Source organism: Typha latifolia, chromosome 3 (assembly GCF_019914945.1).
Source record: "Typha latifolia isolate L0001 chromosome 3, TyphaL0001v2, whole genome shotgun sequence".
In the NCBI taxonomy this organism is placed as follows: Eukaryota; Viridiplantae; Streptophyta; class Magnoliopsida; order Poales; family Typhaceae; genus Typha; species Typha latifolia.
The window spans coordinates 12,745,135-12,767,172 of NC_133088.1; the positions used below are offsets into that span (position 1 = coordinate 12,745,135).

General features: G+C 38.4%; 3 protein-coding genes across 5 annotated transcripts in view; 1 reads left to right on the plus strand and 2 right to left on the minus strand.

Annotated features, from left to right (window-relative positions):
• LOC140784421 (DNA mismatch repair protein MSH1, mitochondrial) overlaps positions 1–7,710 on the minus strand; it is a 52,320-nt gene extending 44,610 nt beyond the window's left edge. The window contains exons 1-6 of one of the 3 annotated variants that reach the window (XM_073131824.1): positions 7,355–7,710; positions 5,489–5,621; positions 5,295–5,383; positions 4,603–4,678; positions 3,792–3,911; positions 1,408–1,455 (exon numbers count right to left, since the gene is read on the minus strand). In XM_073131824.1, the coding sequence (XP_072987925.1) occupies positions 1,408–1,455; positions 3,792–3,911; positions 4,603–4,678; positions 5,295–5,383; positions 5,489–5,621; positions 7,355–7,467 (579 nt within the window). In that variant the 5' untranslated portion in view covers positions 7,468–7,710. Of the gene's footprint in view, positions 1–1,407; positions 1,456–3,791; positions 3,912–4,602; positions 4,679–5,294; positions 5,393–5,477; positions 5,622–7,354 lie in introns of all 3 variants that reach the window. The other 2 variants (XM_073131823.1, XM_073131825.1) reach the window with 2 other exon arrangements.
• Positions 7,711–12,375: 4,665 nt separating this feature from the next.
• On the minus strand, positions 12,376–16,409 carry LOC140784151 (protein LOW PSII ACCUMULATION 1, chloroplastic). The gene is made up of 5 exons (XM_073131383.1): positions 16,148–16,409; positions 14,585–15,157; positions 14,450–14,500; positions 14,037–14,202; positions 12,376–12,727 (listed from the first exon to the last, which is right to left on the minus strand). The coding sequence occupies exons 2-4, from the start codon at positions 15,103–15,105 to the stop codon at positions 14,061–14,063; spliced, it is 714 nt and encodes a 237-aa protein (XP_072987484.1). The 5' UTR covers positions 15,106–15,157; positions 16,148–16,409; the 3' UTR covers positions 12,376–12,727; positions 14,037–14,060.
• A 203-nt stretch (positions 16,410–16,612) lies between these two features.
• Positions 16,613–22,038, plus strand: part of LOC140784150 (uncharacterized) — a 28,210-nt gene continuing 22,784 nt past the window's right edge. Inside the window, exons 1-4 of the mRNA XM_073131382.1 lie at positions 16,613–17,066; positions 19,502–19,673; positions 19,759–19,976; positions 21,607–21,670. Of these exons, the coding sequence (XP_072987483.1) occupies positions 16,701–17,066; positions 19,502–19,673; positions 19,759–19,976; positions 21,607–21,670 (820 nt within the window). The 5' untranslated portion in view covers positions 16,613–16,700. The remainder of the gene's footprint in view (positions 17,067–19,501; positions 19,674–19,758; positions 19,977–21,606; positions 21,671–22,038) is intronic.

A 22,038-nucleotide genomic window follows, 5' to 3' on the forward strand; every position in this document is an offset into this window, starting at 1 on the left:
TATTTACTTTTCCGCTCTTTAGAATTTTATGCTTTAGATTGGAAGATTTATTTATTTCGTTAGAGACTCAAAAACAATAACATTGTTTTATGTTTATTACAATTAATTTTAAATTTAATAAAGCAGATTTTTAATTTATTTATTTATTTGCCATCGTACTAGTAGAAAGTATTATTAAGGCTTCGTGTATCTCAAGCATATTGAGATGCATGGCCGGTCATGATTTTTTATTTCGGATCGTGACGATATCTTTTAGATAGCTATTTAATACTTATAGCTACTCTTAGGTCATTTATCACAAGAGAAACACACTATTGTCTCGAGGATGCATAAGAAGACATGCATGATGTGTCTCACATAAAATGGCATGCCTCTGTTGTCAAAAGATATAACTGTGGATCTCATAAATCAAGCACTTATAGGTCATGCACTCAATGCGCTGATCCAAGATACTTGTGCAGAGTTGTGCCAGAAAGGTATAAGTACCAAAGCATGGTCATGTAATTGCTGTTTAGTATCAAACAAAATCCATAGTTCGAGGTTTCGTTTACGGTTTGGGTTTCGGGTTGGTTAAAAAACGAAACATTTTGGTCACTTTGGTTTCTAGTCACTGTATCACTTTCAGACTTCTTTTAATAAATAGTCTTCTTTATCTTATTTTTCAATGCATCACACAAAATCTAATAGCATTTAAGCAACGAGGTTGATATTGAGTAAGGTACAAATTGGATTCAAGTCAAATCCAGCTTTGAATTTAAAACATATATTAAAAATGTATATATATTTATGGAGTTGCAAGCTAGTTTCGGATCGGATGGACCAAAATGCGAACTGTTTCGGCGAAATGTCTCAGTTATGGACAAAACTTCAAGCCATAGAAAAATCAACCTCATCTACTTTTATAGCACTCCCACAGTACCTAGATCACAAAAAGCTACCACAATACAGCCACCTAATAGCATGCAGCAGCACCACCGCATGGTCAAAATCATGATCATAATAATCAATTTAGAACATCTGCTTGTATAATGGAACAGAACCGAGAGACTATGGGTTAAACTGGCATGAACAAGTAGGATCTGCTCCTGCAAATAACTGCTATCTATTAATCCGGGGAAGAAATAATGCCACGTATTTCAGAAGAAAGATTAAAAACCTGATGCTAGAAATATAATTATGTGATAAAGTTTCAGAATCCTATATCTTGGAATGACAGAAATGTCTCTAATTCTCTAAACAGTATTAATTTTGTTTTGTTGCTTTTATCCGACTCAAAAGATAAACTTGTGAGGGGCTCATAACATTTAGTATTCATGCTCTGTAAGTTAGAAATGTGATCATGTACTGGCTCAGAGTACAAAATAAAATAATAAAATTAAAGACATCCAAGATTAGACAGTAACTCACAACAGAAAACCCACTACGAGTCAAGTCATCCAAAGTCTGACGCAAGTTCTGTGGGAAAAAATCAAATAAATCTGTCAGAAAGAAACTGCAAAGAAACTGTAGAAGTACAAAGAGTCACACCAATAATTGAAATATTTGATGATAACTTCCATAGAAGTGCAGCAATGAGCTATATACATTATACACTGATTACACAGAACAAGCCTCCACAACAAGATAGGATCATATGGACCTCAGTCAAAATTTAAAAGTATAAATGAAACAACTGACAACTTTTAATGAACGACTATCAACCTAAGCTCGACACATTACACAACGTGTCAAAATCGAGAGAAACTAAGGTTCTAAGTATTAGAATCGGAATCAAGATCGGTCATCCAAAAAAACAATACATATCGGTCATATCAGCGATATCGGCAGTATTGGCTGTCCGTATCGATTTGTATTTTAAAATAATTTTTAAAATACAAAACAAATCTAAAGTTTTAAAAAAATAATAATAATAAGATATAAATATAAATTATTCATATATAAATCTAAAAATCAAAAAAATAAATATTATTTTCTTAATTTTTATCTCTCTTTCTACCACTCACACTCTCTCTCCCTCTCATACAAATAAAAAAAATTCTTAATCTCTCTCTCACTAATTTTCTCTTATCAAACTCTCTTCCTCTCTCTTATTAATTTCTTCTCCCACTACCTCTCTCTCTCTCCTACTACCATTTCCTTCACCCTCACCGACTCCCCTCCCTCTCTCATTAACTCTCTCTCTCACTGACTCCCTTCTCTTGATCTCTCACTCTCTGATTCTCTCTCCTCTCTCCCATTAACTCTCTCTCTCTCACTGACTCCCTTCTCTTGATCTCTCCCTCTCCAATTCTCTCTCCTCTCTCCCACTAACTCTCCCTTTCCCTCACCGACTCCCTTCTCTCTTGGTCTCTCCCTCTTTGATTCTTCTCCGGCGATACTTTCTCGATAGGGTATTTTCTCTTTTTCTCTCTCACTCACTCCAATGAGCTCGCTCCTCTCTCTTCTCTCTCTTTCTCTCTTTTTTGTCTTACCCTCCTCCCTCTCTTTCTCCCTCTCTCTCTCTCTCCCAATTTCGATCGATTTTGACCAATACGGCCAATCTCAACTTGGAACCAAGGTTCGAAAAATCGGGATCAGGATAGAAATTGGCCTTCCGAAAAAACGATATATAGTTGCTAGATCCATCGTTTGGATCTAATCTAACTTTTTAATTACGTAAAATTCTAAATATTATTTCAAAATGCAAGAAACTTTTTAAAAATAAGAAAGTAAAGAAAGAAAAACTATGGTGCAATGAAAGCTAAAAAGAAGAGGAGGTTAGAAAAAAAGTGAGTGAAAGAAAATCAAACAAAAGAAAGAAAAATCATAGAGCAGTGAAAAAGAAGAAGAAGAAAAGGAAAAAAAGGGAGAGAGTGGAAGAAATGAAAAAAAAAACTAAAAGAGATAAAGAAATAAATTAAAAAATTATATACTGGAGTTCGCCATAGTTAAATCTGCATCGCTGGTTCACCAGATCTAGATATCTCCGTAAGAGAAACAATAGTTATATGGTAAGGCGAGAAAAAGAGAAAGAAAGAGTGAAAGAGAGAAAGAGAGAGAGTGAGAAGAAAGATTGAAAGAGATAAAGAGAGAGTTCGAATTGGGCCTCGATCGAGATCGACCGATTTGGCGAACCATGCCCGGAACGAATCGAGTATTGGCCCTGGATCGAGCCAATCCGTTTCGGCCGATCCCACTCAAGATCGGCCAAAACTTGGAACCATGGAAGAAACATAAGGAATTCCTTAAAAATCCATAAAACCCATTTGGAGGAGATAATTCAGTCATTTGAAGCAAAAAATTGTAAGAAATAGGATTTCATAGTACCACTAGGAGACAAGTTTTACAAGTTCACAACTCATAAGTATATTCATCCACCAACAAGAATAACATAAAAAAAACAGCTAGACATAGAATACTTATTCTCAGAAAAGGAAGAAAACATAGACTGCCATAGAGTTCACAAAAGACAAGCCATTTCTCTGTCATCAGATATAAATGGAAGAAGATTGATAAAGAAATAGTAACCTAGAGTTACTTCTGATGGTTTTTTGTTCACTTTCCTGGGAACAGATATGTGAGATAGATAGGCAATCAATAATTGTATCAAGTAAAATTTAAAAGGATTGTTATTTATATTCTGTTACTGCATATACATTAATTTGTTCACTTGGTAACATAAAAGAAATTCAATTCCCCAAAGAAAAGGAACAAGTTGACATGAAGAAAGGAACCACAACTGAAGATCCCCCATTCTTCGAGCATGCAATAACTTAGACTTCAATAAATTATAGTCAACATATATAACTCACCACAACAGGGCAGCCAGCTTTAGGAATACTATCTGAACGCAGGCCTCCAAAAGGATTTAAACCCGCATGCTCGACAAGAATACAGGCATCAAACCCAATAGCTTCATAGAAATCTCCAACCTAAATTAGAAGTTATGTTAGGTACAATACCAAGTACTGTAAGTTAAAGTACTGTTCAAAATCAAAAGTAGGAGCTACTGAAGAAGAAAAAGAAGTCCATTCAGTTGTATTAGAAAAGATTCATTTGAAGATAAAAGAACTCATTACAGAGAAGATACAGATGTACAAGACACTGTAGGATACAGCCAATGTTTAATTCCAACGGATAAGAAAACTGGAGAGAAATAAGCAACAAAATCTATCAATATCCCAATCCCCTATCTCCGAAATAACAACCAAACACGAGATAATAGGGTTGGGGTAAGGAATCATGATAAACCATTACAATTTTCTTATCACACCTTTAAGGTAGGATAGGAGATAAATGTTTCTTATCCCCTATAATAACTACACTCTATTCTTATTTTTCTAACAAAACAATAAAATAAAGATAAGGATAGCATAACTCCTTTAGTCCACGATAATCCCCACCTTAATATCGGCCTTGTTTTTTCTCATCCTGCAAGGCTGCAACCAAGCAGGCCTTTCAGGAATAAATTCTATGTAATCAATCATAGGCACCTCCTAAAGGATGGGCAAAACATGAGCTCCTCGAAAGAGCTATTTAAATGAGAGTTGATATTCGGAAGCACAACCAAAGGATAGCCTTCTACAAATTAAGACCATAAAACCAAATGAGTACAATACATACTCTGCAAAGTAGAACTTCACGAGGAAACTTCGATTTGAATTGCAACATTTCCATGTTCAGAGTTCCTTCTTTCAAACTGCAGAAATATGATCCGTTGACCATAATCAAAATCTATGGAGATAGAAAGAACAACCAGAAAAAGAATTAAAGCACCATTAAGGCATTAATATGGTTAAAGTACACCATACTGCACAGAAGAAACATAATGGTGCTCGACAAAAATGGCATCCATAACTAATTTACATATTTCTAAAGGTTAAGCATTCCACGTTGCACTATCTTACCCACAATTTTGAGTTCCATCTGAGAGTTTAAAACATTTTTCTTAGACTCTAAGTCATAGTCCATCTAACTCTAGGTGGCCTAAAAGTTTGTAAAAAGCAACGATGCTTCCAGACCACAGTAGAGCATATTTTAAGATTGCTACTTATTAATTTCTTGAGCATTATTTCGAATCTTTTAGATGTTTCCATAAATTAGTACAAAATATTTAAGATTAATCTATATTTAATGAAAAAGAAATTTTTGAAAGTGGCATGTCAAAGGTGCAACTTTCGCATCCAACAAACTTAGACATCTTCTGTTCTTGGTGCAATCAGGTGTCAGGACAATTTGAGACAGTAATTATACTAGGCCAAATCATCAACAATATTACATTATACGCGCTATTGTTAGTACAAAGAGCATTCCACCTTCCATTTCTTAAATTGACATCCAAACCCAACAAATTTGAGTAGGTAAGCCTCTGGGCCAGCTGAATAGAAGAAGGCTTCTTGCACAACTGCATCTTCTGCAAATTAATCATAGCATTAGATGGCAATAATAAATAATAATAGTCATCCTCAGGGGAAAGTAAAAGCTCTGAATGTCAGTACTTGCACAACACCTCTTTCCACCATAAAATATGGGACTGATTGGCTTCTTCGCTAAGACACTTTTGTTTGTTCACTTTCCTGGTTGCTAAAGGAACTCCTGTTGAAGCTTTATTTGGTCTATAACAATATTTTCTTTCAGACAAACTGCAACAATATCAGTAATGCGTGAGCAAAACCAATAATGATGTATTATAAGATAAGCCTTCAAAGAAATAGCAAATGCATTCATGTACCAACTAAACTCGGAGAAAAGATATGTGGCAGATTCATATGTTAGTTATAGGGAAAAAAATCAGCATCATGGATATACAGAGAGGCACATAAATCAATGTGCTCTTTGACTTGTCTCATACTACTGCACACACCTCCATTTAGCATATAAGCGCATGAAGAAGAAAGTTTATAAATGCCCATTCTCAGGACAAAAGCTCTTGAGGACTTTGCCTAAATTACAGTACAGCTCAAAAACACCACAATAATCCAGTCTTATGGAATTTCAGTCAGAGTCATCTATTTAAGCACTTTAAATTTTGACAAGTCTTAAGAGGACCACATGCTATCAAACGATGGCCTTTCATGGAGTCAAACAACAATGTATAGAGCTTTCTATAAGAGTGACTTTTGAATTAATGGTTTCATCCTGCTTCAATTAAATGCAAACCAAGGACTCAAGGAGCCCTCTCCTTCGAAAATTCAAATATCATCACAACCTTGGCAGGGCAAGGAGCAAAATGGTTTCAAAATTTCTGGTATACAGATATTTCGGCAAGTTTCAAACTACCAAAAGAAACAAATAACATCAAGTACATGTGAAATACATTATCAAAACCAAGCAACTTTGATCATCACACAACCAGATGAATCAGAAGAAATGTATATAAGGAAAAAGTGCTGTGAAGAAAAGCATCCTTCATATCCACTAATCTATGTGCTTTGTGGCGGTACCACATCGTGAAGCTTTTTAGCTGTATTGAATAAATTATCAGAACAACCAAGTAACACAAGTATATTCCTTCTATTAGCAAACATCCACAATATCCTCCTGCTAACAACATCTTGTGATCAAAAATCAAAATAACCAAATACAAGAAATAGCATTTTAAGTATGATTGGGTGCAGAAAAAAGGCAAAGAATTGTATTAAGGCACCTAAAACATTAGTTCATCCTTGCCTATAAACACCTTTGCCAAAATATTAATTGCCAATCAGCCATTCTTTTAACCAGATTATTTCAGCAGAAGTAGCTTGGACTAGCAATTAAGTTGAAAAAAGAAAGGGATTATAGTAGGTTAATACGCCAGTCAGTTTGGAAACCAAAGGATAATTCAAATCAATACTGGCTGTCTAAATGCTTTATATCATCAACATTCAAAGAGATCTAAGCAATATGATGTCTTTTGAAGGAATACATATGGAATTTGATAGAACCAAAGAACAATGTTTGCAGCAAGTTGCTACTGTCTAGCTGTGATCAAATTTACACCCGGAAAACCTTTTAGGTGGTTATATGTTGGCCTCGTGAAATTCCAGCTCATGCTCGAAAAATTTCACAACTGCTACCAATTTTCAATTCCATTATCATATTCCTTGGCAAGAAAATAAGTCTCCACGAGACCTTCAATCGCGAAATTCTAAGTCAAGAAACGCATCTCTTATATGGGAAAAGAAATATACCTAATTAACCATAAACCACCACCCATACATCTTTATCAACCACAGAATCAACGACAAAACCTATGTAATACAGAAATTGTGTGATTTCAATCTGACGAAGGGACGAGAGACAAACACGAGCATTGGAGAACCCAAGAAACAAGTCAAATTTCCACTGCGTATCGAAAAAGAAAACCAAAAGAGTCTACGGATTCGAAACTTACAGCGGAAGGGGCGATTTCTTGAACCGACGAAGAACGGAGGGTTGCAGAGACCACGCGATGGAAAGCCAGCGAGGCGACGAGGCCATGAGAGAGCTTGTTACGAGCCGATGCATGCAGAGGGCTGGGGTTTCTCTAGGGTTTCCTTTATGGAGGAGAGCAGAGAGCGACTGGAAGGGAGGGAGAAGGAGAGAAGGGTTTAGGGTTTTGATCCTTGCGCCCTTTTGCTGCGCTTCGTTCTTCCCGCCAATATGGCGAGACTTATTGGGAAGTCGAGTACTGAGGAGGAGACACCGGCATCCGTGCACCGTGGTTGGATTTTTTTTTTTTTTTTGGTTGGATTAATTTGGCCGTTCAGCAACGGTGTTATACTGGTATACCACTTTATAACGGTTATAAACCTTCTTCAAACCATATGCAGTTTTAGGAGATGTTAGAATTTAAAAAGGTTAATTACGCTAACACCCCCCAAGTATACTCTGTTTTTATGAGAACCCCTAAGTTTTTTTTTAGGTTATAATATTACCCTTAAACTTTGGTGCAGTGACTAAAAACATATAATAACCGACTATACCTTTAGTAAGTTAACGAGTTCATCAATTTATAAAAAAAATAGTAAATTACCTAACTCAAACCGCGTGTCTCCGCCACCAAACCTACGCCGATCACCTCATGAGCGTGTAACCTCCCTCTCAAAGCCTCACCATCACTGCTCTTCGAAAACCCGATCGGCTTGGACGGAGCACAACCAATGCTTCCATCGCAATGACCATTTTCCTCTAAAGCAAGATTTGGAATGGATCCCTTTTAGAGTAAGGATCAAGAAGCTTTCGTACCTCCTCCACTGCCTCGACACCAGTATCACAACCACTAGTATCATCCAACTCCTCTTCACTGTCGAATTCCACAGCGGGCGAGGCGATGCTATTGGGCTCGAGAAAGGCTTGGACGAGGCCACAAAGCATGACCTCTTGCTCGATGTCGTTACTGGCATAGATCATGAATCCAGAAGTCAATGAGGCTGCTTGGCTCCTCGCCGGCACACATGCACACCTTGCTCTTGGTGGCATAGCGACTGAGCGCCTTCATGAGCTGCGAGATGACGAGCTTGGTGAAGAAGCCAAACCCAAACGACTCAGCTAGCTCGGCCCTTTCCCTAACCCTCATTGCAGGCAGAAGCTCCTCCTCTCGCTGATGCCCCTACGATGAAACGGGGAAAGGGGAGGAGGGCAAGGTATGAGATTAGCTATCTTGGTTGGCTGGTGCCTAGCTATAGCAAGCTGACAGCAGGGAGGTGATGTTGGCTGCCGACGATGGTGAAGGGGTGGTTGATGATGGTGAGGGGGAAGTCGATGATGGTGGATAAGGGAAGAAGATGAAAATCTTTGATAATAAGTTAAATTTAATTATTATAGTATATTTCTTTTTTTTCTGATTTAATTAAAGGGTTTATGAAGACATCTAAGTTATTTGGGGGTTAATTAACTGTCACGTAAGCTAACTCGCGCAATTATTCTGATGGTAGACTAACGGAAGGGTGCCATTGAAATTTTCTAAAAGTTTAGAGTTGACATTGTAACCTAAAAACGTTTAAGGAATCTCCGTGAAAGCCGAGTATAGTACAAGGGATATCAGCGTAATTAACCCAATTTAAAACTAAGGATAAAGTCTTTTTATCCAACTTTAGCCCAATCTTATTAGCACGAAATTTACTTTGTTGAAATCATTAGGTTTAAATTACACTTATACTATTTGAATTTTGGTCTAACATCAAAATGACTTAGACTGTCGACTTGTTTTGTCTATCTTATTTCTCAACTCAAATCGTTCAATTTTATATGCACCTTGTAGGATTTAATTAACATTATGACAACAATATCCTTCAAATAGATAAACAATATCCTTACAATAGAAAAATATTTCCTATCGTGAGTGAAATATCATACATCCCTTCATCTCCGTCTTTAACAAAGATAGAAGAGACAACCTAAGGATCCATATTATCCATTATGATTGTAGCATGCAAAGCCTAAAACTAGGAATGGAATGGTGTAACCCAGAGCTCCCCCTTCCTCCAACATAACATAATACTTCCAGTGCGACCCACTACTTGCAATTGCCTCCGCATGTCATTGCGAGCCCAATCTGTGAGCATATTTCAAGGTATTAGTAGCATCAATCCTAGTTTTAAGCGGTCCACCACCAAGCCCAGCGGACAAGCTGCTAACGAAGTGGTTACGTCCCTTGCTGCCCTATCGCGACTCTTGCACAACCTGTGCCACAGGCTATATAAAATATCACTAATGGAATCATCACAGGCCATCCACTAAGTGTGCCTCAGCCACCGTGGAGGAGCTAGCATCCGGATCAATCATCTCCGATCATCTCCGACACCCATCTAGATGTCGATTCCTCAAGAGCCTTATGTTTGGGCGGGTCCAGGAAATATGCAAAAACATGCCCAATTCCACCACAAGCAAAACAAAAATCAGGGAGATCTTCATTATCACCAATCTCTATCAGAATAACTTGCTTTAGCAACTTAGATAGATCGAGATCTACACAAATTGACTTCTTTTTTAGAAATCGTGGTGTTATCAACACGAAGAGGTTTACCTAGCTGAGCCCCTATTTGATAATTTTCTTCGAGGCCTGAAAGTCAAGTCTCCATAGCATGAGGTTTAGGACTTATCCCCTAATAGTCCAAGGGCCCTTGGTAAGCACTTGCACCATGTCATCTTCCGACGATAGCCAAAAAAGGTAAAACCTCACTTGCATATCAGAAGACAAGAATGGCATCGAGACCAACCATATTTTGGCTAGAACAGTCCTCAAGACCTCAATAGAAATTAATCTTCCTAAGAATTTATCATAGGTCATATTTCTACTCTTCCATGCTACCATGCAACACATTCGGATCCATTCAAAGCAATCCTCATCATCAGTCGACACCATATTCAGTATATGTTGTAGAATAGTTCTAAGTCTTCTTAGAGCCAATTTGTATACGATATTGGCTGGATTGTTCCCCTTTACCACTTGAGCCCATGTTCCATAGCTATTGTTGACTAAAGCTATTATACAAGTCGCCTACATCGTCCCCCCCATCCCCTCGCCTGTCCCCTTAGCCCAACCATCCCCGGGTATGGCGAAATCAAATTTGCGGAAGTCGAATCCTTACTAATTGACTCACAGCCACCATTGAAGGAATTATGAAACTACACTTTTAATTTTCTTGTACATATGCATCTTCTTTAATTCTTCATGGTCCACAAAAATTTTCTCTTTATGTGAGAGAAATTATACATACTAAACTTCAGCTTTAGTGTGTAGACTTTATCTCTTTAAAAAAAGTTCTTACACTCTGTTTGAATAGAAAAAGAGAGGACAAAAAATGATTTTTCTCTTCATGTTTAGATGTACTAGAAAAAAGAAAAAAGTGGTTAAAAAAGTAATTAATTTCCTCTAATTGGATTGAGAAAAGATTAAAGCGAAAACAAGCTTTGTTCAGTCGTTCTGGTGTGTTCTGAAATTTTGATGCAGTGAAATGTAGATAGAAACTACTTAAATATATGCAATTTTATTTGTGAGACTGTGCCAAACATCTATTAGCTTCACTTACCATTTCCAATTTGAATCACTTATCTTGATATCTGGCGATGCAGTCTAGGTTGACACTGTGGAATTCCTTTTGGACTTGGTGAGCGATTTGCATTCCACCTGGATTGTATAAAGTCGTAAATATGTTTCTTGTTATCAAAAAATATCTTCTATCGAAAATTTTGGAGTGATGAGAATGCCAAAAAATTTCACTTCAATATACCCCTACTGGTTTTCTACTTGAACTTTCCCCACTTTGGCGAAAATATAAATATTTTAATTGTAAAGTCTCTTTCGCTGAGTTCTCAACCCCTTGCGTATTGTAATCCCTCCTTTTTTTTTCCTCCTTATACATTCTTATTTCCTAATATAATTGAATGATTACCCTCTTTTCGCATAAAAAAAACATACATAAGCTTCACATATATAGGAGCAATCAAACACAAACATATGAAAATTATAAACTAATCTTGCAATGTAATTTTTCAAATAATGTTCTCTCTTTTAAATAATATATAACTGGGCCTCATCGTTTATTTCAAATATTTGTTGTTGTTGAAATAATAAGGTTCAAATCTTAACCTTGAACTCCCTTTCCACCCAAGAACAAAACCTCCGAAACTCAATTGATTATGAGAATGCGATCAAATAGATTATTATTTTAAAAAAAGAAGAAGCTAAATTTAGCTGTAACTAACCCTCGAGAGGGGTTAGGCATTTGCAAAAATAAGGTTATATAGCTTGGGTGGTATTGGATCCATTGGCCTAAACCACACGAGACCCGACATCCCTTTCTCGTGCTTGGCCGCCCAGTCAACCGCCCTATGTTTGTAAAAGAGCTGAGTAGCGCATCGCACTCGGCAACTAGCCCCCTAAAACCCTAAAGACAACTGACTTGTTCCTATCAATCTGGACTAACTCTCGCGAGTCAATCTCAACATCAACATTGTTGTGGCTTGCGACACATCAAACCTAGTCTGAGTACCCTCCCCTCAACCTACAAAGTTGACTCGCTCATAGTCAGTGCCTAGGCCACCGCCATCAAGGAGCCAGCTGTGGCCATAAGCACCATAAGCACTGCCTCAGCCCCACCTTAGGGTTTGCCTTGAGTATAAACACCATCCTTCACCTTCACCCAAACTAGCGCTGGCTGAACCCATCAAGTAGTGCGACATCTACCTAGGCTGCACCTCGGCTTCTCCTCCTATGAAGATTTTGGAATAAGAAATAACGATCAAGTAGATCATTAATGAGAAATAATAGACTTCTTTTGCTTCCTTAGTTTCTCGATTGTATTATGAGATGTAAATTTGACTTTAACAATCTGAAAAGAAGTAAAGTTCATAGGGGAATGCGAGGAATTTTAAGAAGAAAGCTTTGACAACCACAGTTTTTGTCCTCGACTTTGTTACTCCCTGAAAAAGTTGGGAAAGCTTCTTTCCATCCAAATCTCCATTATCATATCAGCAATTTAGTCAGATGTGCGATAGTATAAATCTTCTCACTTGTGGTATATTACAACTATTTTACAATAAGGATTTTCTCCTGTCCCAGAAGAAGAAAACAACGACACTTGCAACTTCAGAAAACAACGACACTTGCAGATGTGCGTGCTTGAGTATTAACAAACTATAATTCAGGTGGCCATGTCCTTTCTTGTGCTTCACTTTAGATGTTCTTGCCTGATTACTTGTCAACTCCTTCCAAATATTGTTACTTGTCCTTGTGTTTTTTGTGCATCTGCTTTGCATATAATGCACATGCAGGCTTGATGTTCTGCCATTTGCAACAGAAAAATTAATAATAATGGATACCAACGAGTCTCAGAGACACTAACGAATAATGTAAGTTCAAACAGAGTATGCATGAAAATAATTCACATCAGGCTACAAAGCACTTAGTGTCCATGGATAAGTAGAATTTCTGTCAAGATAAATATTTAAAGAGCCAAATATTCCTCACCAGGTACGTGGAAATTTAGTTTAAAAGCAATCTTCAATGTGTCGAGCCTATTACAAGTAGCTTTCCATCAAGTAGTATTGAACAAGTGAATCAGATAAATTCAAGGAATGATTTTTTAGAGAGAGTATTATTTATATGCACATACCTTCAGCTGACTAGAGATGCCGTGGATAGGTAATCAATCACCCAAAGCAAAAGCTAAGAAAATAAATCACTGTTGACAATACATGTCATTTTGAGACAGAGAAGATTTTCCGTCATTGATGTCAGCTTGGGTGAAAAGCTCTTCCTTAATAAAAGGTCCAATTACCAAGCTCAATAACATAAAATTAGAGCATAATAAATCTTTCAATTCTCAAAGTTCCACTTCTTCCCAAATCCTAGCATGGTGAGCTCACCTAGCTAATGAGGCTGTCCTACTTGACAGGATGGAAGTATCAAACACAAGAAACCCTATGAAATAGGAGCAATTTTAGATGAATATCCTGGTGAAAAAATATGGAGTTTCTACCTTGCAAAATATCATATTTCACTTGTGGGAACTCTACTGAGAATGTAAATTTATTCAAGGCTAAAACTTGAAGGAATTACTAACTAATCTTGGACATACTACTACAAGACTGAGTTGGTTACCTTGAACTAATCCATACTGATGTGAGGATGTCATGACTTATGAAGAAGAGCAGAAGCTGATATGCCCATGGTGTGGAAAAAAGAAATATAGGTGTGCAGCCTCTACTTCAGAACTTGGTCTTGTACACATTTCAGGTCTTTAGAAATCTCAAGTACGCTTCCCTATTAGTCAGTTCAGATTCTGATAGCTCCAAATACTCGTGCAAAAATCACTTCTTTATCCACAAACATATAATTGTTGAGGAACTGAGAATTGAGTAGTATTATAGATTTTGTGTGTTCATATTGTAGGAATATTATCAATTTTACTTGGCCAAGAACCAAAAACAAAACATGACATTCAACTCCATGGATCCATATGACATAATATCAATGGTAGCGACTGAGAGATCGTGATCACAAAAAAGCACAGAAATGAATCTCACATCAAAAGTTGAAAACATAAATTCCAAAAAAGGACACACAAAAAGATCATGCAGAAAATGGTTACCATTTGTATATTGATCTGATATTGTTAAAGTACTCTTCCATCCATGCCATCAAGAAGCCCTGACCAAATTCCTTTTACTATTGGCAATTGAGCAACAAAAGCATTCCAAGGAGGATAACCAATACCACTTCCACGAACACGTCCATCCATGCGCAGGGAGAGGTACCTTCAATAAAACAGAACACTGAATTCTTACAAACAATTGATTTTCAATTAAAAGCTTGAATCACATTCTCTGATTCACATAAAAATTGCATGCTGGTTAACTGGAAGAGCTACAAAAGACCAAAAAGATCATAATACACATAAAAGAACATACTAATTCTTTATATATGGCTTTTCTGATGTGCATGAGACATGCACAATATTTTCTTTCCATTGGTTAATTAGGAGAGACAAGACAGAAAACTTACACTGGAGAATCAAGAGTGACATTGGCCAGTTTCTTCTGTTCATCTATCCAACTTCATGAGACAAAAGTCAAAACAGAATGTTTATGCCTTTATGGTAGGAAATGCTAATTTTATTTTCTTCATATAATCTCTTACTTGGCCCACTCCGAAGTGTAAACAGGAACCATTTGCCAAAGCCTCTTCTTCTTGTCATTAACAGTCGCCTCCTCACCACTCTCATCAAATTCAAAATTAGGCGTATTTCCATCTGTTGAAAAAGGAACAACCAGTACCCCTCGATCAAGAAGGCCATCAGTGAAAGGCTTACTAAGTTTAAAGGATTCATCAAGGTAAGTGGCAGGGCCAGAGAGAATGACAAGACGTGCAATTCCTCTCAATTCACCAACAGATATAATTCTGTTCTCACTAAGCCGCAGCTTAAGTTTTGAAAGGCCTTCCTCTCTTGATAGCTTTGCCAGTTGGGCGTTTTTGGCTTTGTTATCCCTTGAATAGAGAAATGCAAAAAGTAAAACTGCTCCAATATCTATGCCAAGACCCTTTACCATTTCAGGAAGCTCAGCTGCTTTTGATGAATTTGCCAGAGCAGGCACCAATTGTGTAATTGCTATTAATGCTCCTAAAGTGCCACTTGCAATGAATGCAAGATAAAAGAACATCCGCACTGTGCGAAAAGGTGAAAGAACTTCACTTCTTATCTTAGCTGATGAGCTGAAGAACAAATGAAATTTAGAACAAGAAACCTAACTCATGAAATACAATCTGATAGGCTCAAACAAACTTGGGCTGTACAGAAACCTTACTCGTGAAATATGACCTGATAGGCTCAAATAAATGACTCGAATAAACAAATATATTAGAAGAAAATATTCAAGGTGATAAATCGCACTACTTACTTGAAAACAAAAAGCCTAAATTAGTGATCCACAAGGGATTAAATGAGCAAGAGACATCAAGTAATAGAAAGCTAGGATTGTTACAGATGTTAAGCCTCTTATAAGCAAAAACTTCTATCTATTTTACTCAAATGATAGACTGGTGCCTTCTTAACATTGGTTATTGGTTTATTCCCATCTTAATTTCTAGATAGAGAGATCTACAAAATGGTAGAGTACTAAAAGAATATAAATTTTCAGAACAGAAACGATATGCTTTGCCAACTTTCAGCTGCTCAATGAAAAGGTATCCAGTAATGAAGTTTGATGTCAGTTAACTGTCAGCGTTACTAAGTTCACATATTAAGGATGAATTGATGCCAACTAGTAGTTAACTTATAACTTTGACCTGCATCAGGAATAGCATATTTGCTTACATGTCTTTTTCAGTAGCAACTTCTACTAATTTACAGCTAGTCCTACTTGTTGCAGAGCAAGATTCAAACAGTTTTTTTTCCTCCAATTCTTCTCTTATTTTCTCTAAGAAGTCTGACACGAGAGAAAATAGCGAATTCCAGCTACCGTACTTAACCACGCTCAATTGATTCAGACTCTAACGGAGAGGTGGACTGATGACTCTTCTCATAAATCTCTCCAAAGAAACCATGAGCATGCCAACAATGACCACTTATAGCTAAAAGAACATAAAAATATTTTTTGTCGACAGAATCCTATTAAATAAAGAAATCTGAAAGGAACCCGTCGTGCTTCTTGCAGTAATTTAATCCAAATACCATATCAGATGGAGTCAAGCACAATACACTACCTGATCTCAGTGGCCGAAGAAGGCTTGTTAGCCGCAGAGCAGCGGATACGCGAGCATTGGGTTCTCTTTGTTCTCCGCGAGGGGAAAGGAGAAGAAGAATTCCTCTCTTTTCTTAGTATGAGAAGAGATTTGGGGGAAGGATAGGGTTCCGCAAGGAGGATTAGAGTTGGGGGAGGAGATAAGGGGGGCGACGAGCGTAACGGCAACCATGGCCTTGTGTTTGAGAGGATCCCAAGAGCCGCCTACGCGTAGATTTGTACGCTTCTAATGCACTGGATATAACGACTGCTATAATTACCGGATGTGGATCCTATGTGGGCCGGATGTGGATCCTATGTGGGCCGGATGTGGATCCGGTAGATGGATTTTATCGAGATCAGAAGAGCTTATTAACAAATACCGGATTCGTATGGATCCGACATAAATAGACCCGTTTCGTTTCCTAAACCCCCATTCTCCCTCTCTTTCTCCCTCCTAAAAAACCCGTTCTTCTCTTATCCATTTCCCCCACTCCACTCCTCTCTTCTCTTCCGACTCTGAGAGGGAGAAACCAATGGCGTTTCCCTTGACCTCCAGCCACCATTTCTCCCGCGTTTCCCATCCTTTCTCTCCAAAACCCCGATCGTTCCCCGTCTTCTTTGCTGTCTCAGCCGCCGAGAGGAAAGGCCGGAGGAAGAAGCAGCCCAAAGACGAAGACCCATCGACTTCTTCTTCTTCTTCGATTGTTTCGGTGTCGACGGTAGAGCGAGGACTGCGTTTCACCTTCATGGAGGAGCTGATGGACAGGGCAAGGAGCCGCGACGCTGCCGGTGTGGCTGACGTCATATACGACATGGTTGCCGCTGGGCTAAACCCTGGTCCCCGCTCCTTTCATGGGCTCGTCGTCTCCCAGACCCTCTCTGGCGACGAGGAGGCCGCGGTACACACTCTTGGCGATGCAAAAATGTGATCCTATCTTTTTACCTAGATATTTGCAGTTCAGTTGTTCGATGGTGTTGTTGTTATGAATTAGGGGTGGCAAAATTTGACCCGACCCGATAACCCGACACGATAACCCGACTCTTAATCGGGTTTGGGTTTAGTATAATCGGGTTCGGGTCGTAAACGGGTCAACCCGTCTAACCCGTTTAATAATCGGGTCGTGTTCGGGTTTATACTACTGACCTGTTTTGACCCGTTTGACCCGTTTAAGCATACGGGTCGGATCGGATCAGGTCGGGTCAACCCGCTAACCCGTTTAACCCGTTTAATATATATATAAACTAAAACCCTAGATCTAATTACATTTCCCTAACACCACCTCTCCACTCTTCACTCCTCTCCAGCCGCCTCAACAAAAAGGGGGGGAAAAAATTCGCCCGCCTTCACCTTCGCCGCCTCCGCCTTCGCCCCGTCTCTCGCGCCTCGCTTCGCCTCCGTCTCGCCGCCTCTACCTTCGCCCGTTTGCGCGCTTCGCCTCCGTCTCGCAGCCTTCACCTCCGTCTCGCCGCCTTCGCCTCCGTTTGCCGTCTCGACCTTAGCCTCCGTCTGCTGCCTCGGCCTTAGCCTCCATCTGCCGCCTCCGCCTTCGCCCTATCTCTCGCGCGCTTCGTCTCACGCCTGCGCGCTTCGCTTCCGCCTCCGTCTACCGCTTCTGCCTCTGTTTGCCGCCTTCGCCTCCGTTTGCCGCCTCAGCCTTAGCCTCCATCTGCCGCCTCCGCCTTCGCCCCCATCTCTGCCACCTCCGTCTGCTGCCTCTGCCTTTGCCTCCGCCCCGGTCTGCCGCCTCCGCCTTGTTAATCGCATAGCTGGGAGCTCTGTTCCCTTCTCCCCGTCGACTTCAAATCTAGCAACTCCTCCCGGTGGCTGTCGTCGGCACTCCTCTCGAAGCGGCGGCTGCCCTTCTTTTTGCTCGGGATCTAGCTAAAATTAATAGAACTGTAATTTTTATGTTTGAATGAGTTTGATGATGAAAGTAGGTTAATTTGTTTCTTAAAAGCATTATTTTTATAGAATAAAATTTAAATTTTATATAGGGTAATCAGGTTAGACGGGTTGTGTTATCGTGTCATGTTAACACGACATGTTTATTAAACGGGTTAGACGGGCCGTGTTACCGTGTCGTGTTAACACGACCCGTTTATTAAACGGGTTAGACGGGTCGTGTCGTGTTACCCGTTTAATAATCGGGTCGTGTTCGTGTCTAATAAATGCAACCCGTTTATTAATTGGGTCGTGTTCGTGTTAGGATAAAGTTGACCCGACCCGAATCTGACCCGACCCGAACCCGCTTAACCCGACCCGATTGCCACCCCTATTATGAATGCTGTTTCTTTTCTTTTCTTTTTTCTGAATTTTCCTAGTTATGATTCAAGAAATTTATTATTGAGCGGGTATATTGAAATAAAAACAGCCTTCTTCCGACAATGTGGTGTTGGGTAGAGAACCAGTCAAATGAGAAGGTTCCAGAAGAAATCAGGCAATTGAGAGAACTTTCGTAAGAGTGATGGCTAACTGACGAGTAGAATATCCATCTTCTAAGTTGCACTTTAGGGCCATGCTACCAAGAGCAATCCTTTAGAATATCCTCTAGAGTCTAGACATTGGAGCAATCTGGATGATCAAGAAAGATGAGAATCTTTTATTTAGAGATATGTCTACAGAAAAATTCCTTTAACTGGATGATAACTTTTCAAACTATAATTAAGATTATTGTAAAGGTTGTGCGGAGACTAGTATGCGATGAATATGACAAGTTAAGTGGGATTTTGAGGTAGTTACTTTAGATGGTAACATAGATTAGGAGGAGCTAATGGTTTTATTTCAGGTGGGTGCTTTGGGATTGGTCTGTAGATGGCGAAGTAGTAAAAAGAAAGTTGAACTTTTGATGGCTTAGATGGCCTAACAGGGAAACAGATAGGAGAACTTGTGTCTATACCTCATAACAGGGCCTTTATTCCCGATCTATTTCCCTTGCTTCTATCCATCTCCTTTTAGTTCTATTTAGTTATTTTGTTTTCTAGATTCTAATGTTAATGGTATTTGGCAAGAATGTGGAGTGGGACATGTGTCTATGTTTTGAAGGGCTAAAATGAGAACCAATTATAAGTTTTGTACGAATGCGTAAATTACTTGTGCCTGAGGAAAATGGTGAAGCGATATGCCTACATAATGATAGAGGGATGAGAAAGGAAAACAGAAGATGATATAATTGATTAACTTAATTTAACTTCTGCATCCCCTCCATTCTTTTCACCTCTTTCTTTTGAGCAGCTACCCAGAGGAAGCTGATCTTCTAGACTTTTGGTTGCATCTTGTATTTTAAATATGAAAGTACTATATGTTGGTGCTGAATGACTAATCTGCATATTGCAGATGCAGTCTCTGAGAAGGGAATTAAGTGCAGGCCTACGCCCTCTACATGAAACCTTTGTTGCTTTGATTCGTTTGTTTGGCTCCCGAGGTCATGCAACCAGGGGGATGGAAATTCTTGCAGCTATGGAAAAATTAAAATTTGACATCCGCAAGGCTTGGTTGATTCTTGTTGGTACAGAACTTCTATATGCTAGTACATTGTGACAGATTCTGTTCTGCAATAGTTCAGTAAGAAATATGTTTCTCTTTGAATGCAGAGGAGCTAATCAGAAACCGCTATCTGGATGATGCCAATACTGTATTCTTGAAAGGATCTAAAGGAGGATTAAGAGCCACTGATGAACTTTATGATCTTCTGATTGAAGAAGACTGTAAATCTGGGGACCATTCTAATGCTCTAACCATTGCATATGAGATGGAGGCTGCAGGAAGAATGGCTACCACATTTCATTTTAATTGCCTTCTTAGTGTACAGGTGACATTAATTAGTTCATTTTCTTGGTTTTAATACTACATAATGTAAAAATTTGTCTTCCATTTGATTGGCTTTAGTTCATGGGTAGCTATGCTTGTTGGCATGTGGTGATCATGGTTCTATATGTGGGCATGCCAACACCGTCGAGCATTCTCATGCTCCATATTATGCCATACCATCTGATTGTCAATAGGCATGCTACCTTGTCGAGGCAAGTAAATCTATGCTGCTTGGAAATTGACAATTTGAGTAGTAAACCTAGACATGCGCTCTTATGGCAATGTGTATCACATTGATTCACCAACTTGATACTGATATTAATATGCTTTTGTTTGTCTTGAAATTTTTTTTGAGTGGTAAAACCTGCTCCTTTTCTTACTCACAATTGTTCATTTTGGTTGGAGATGACACTAAGTGTGCAATTATATGTCTTGTAGGCTTAGTATTTATTTTTTAAACTATAAATCAAGTTTCATGTGTGCTGATGTTATTTGATTGTTGAAAGCATATGGCTGGTTATGAAAGAACTCATCTTCCAGTTCTCTATGGTACCTTTTTATATGAGCTCATGCGTTCATTTATTTGCACAGAGCCTATTCCTTATAATATTGCAGAATGGCCCAAAAAGTATTTCAAAAACATCCAAAAAACTACTAGTCCTCAAGTTGCACCATAGTGATACTATGGAGGCCTCATGTAAGGAGTCTTTTTGTGTATGGCTCCTTTTCTTTTGTAAAACGTGTAAAAGATGATGCTCATTATGACATTATCACAAAATATGTAAAAGGAGGTTGTCAGTAATTAGGGAGCAATGTTGAAGTAAAAGTGAAGTGTGAAACATCTTAGTTGCACTGCTGAAGAAAAAGTGAAGTGTAAACATACTAGTTGTTCCTTTGAGGTTATTGATCTCTCACTTTTTGTTGTTCTTTTCTATTGATTTCCTTTTTTCCTAGAGGCAGACTCAAGCTAATTGATAAAATATTTTTTTTATGAGTTCAAGTACTGTCAAAAGGGAGTAATTAAGAAGCGTTCTATGAAGGAAATCAATGAATACTTGACAGTGTGTTAAATATGTTACTTTGGCCGTTCTCTTTTAATGTTCTTCAATGTTATGATTGAAGATATGCCACCAAAGAATGCTTAGTTCTCAGTGCCCAGAGGTACCTTTGAAAAATTCTTGACTTAATACAGTTGCCATTTTTCAATTTTGCAAAAGGGAAGGGGTTATGTGAAATAAAACTTTCATGATCTCTCCATTACTAACGATTTGAGATATTGAGAAATTTTCTAATAACTTAGTCTCATTTTGCTAATACTGGTAAGATGGTTTTTTTGACATATTGCTAAAATGTAAGGGCCTAATGCAGAAAAACTCATTAAATTATGTAATTGATGTGCTGTGATGTTTTTGCTTCTGATATAATGCTTGAAGTCTATAGTTGCAGGCACTTGCAGCACCCCTCAATGCTCATGGTATCAATTTCATTCCTTTTTGTTACTATTAGCTATTGTTATAATTTTTTTCCTCATTTGAAGAGTATATTTTTGTTGCCATGAAATCATGTTGTTTGCACACTTATTCTTTTGCATAGCTCCCACCAATCTCTTTCTATCTTGGTATCTCTGGCAGGCTACTTGTGGAATACCAGAAATTGCTTTTGCGACATTTGAAAATATGGAATATGGAGGAGAAGGTATAGATGTCGTTCCAATCTGTGTAATAGAAATATAATTGATGCTTTTGGTGTTATATCCTTTACTGAATGAGTATTATCATATGGAAGTCTGTTCTTGAGATTGAAGCAGAAAAACAGAAAAACCAAACTCTCCACCTCATATTGTTCCATGCACATGATCAATGTTCAATATAATTACATCTATTTATTTTCACAAGCATCAGCATTATCAATTATCTTTCTTTCTGATTACCTGTTGTTATTACATCTTGAGGTTTTCATGCTTTCAATCTTAGTAATCTAGACTCAATTTTTTCCCCATTGAAAGGAAACACTGAGAATGTCCACCATAAGACAGTGTTCTGTGCATTTTCCTTTCTTAATTT

Bases quoted from the DNA above. Each gene is read 5' to 3' on its own strand.
- LOC140784151 (XM_073131383.1), bottom strand. From the start codon at position 15,105: ATGTTCTTTTATCTTGCATTCATTGCAAGTGGCACTTTAGGAGCATTA. The intron at 14,501-14,584 runs GTAAGAGATTAT...TGTCTCATGAAG, and splicing joins TACACTTCGGAGTGGGCCAA to TTGGATAGATGAACAGAAGA. The intron at 14,203-14,449 runs GTAAGTTTTCTG...GTTTTATTGAAG, and splicing joins GTCACTCTTGATTCTCCAGT to GTACCTCTCCCTGCGCATGG.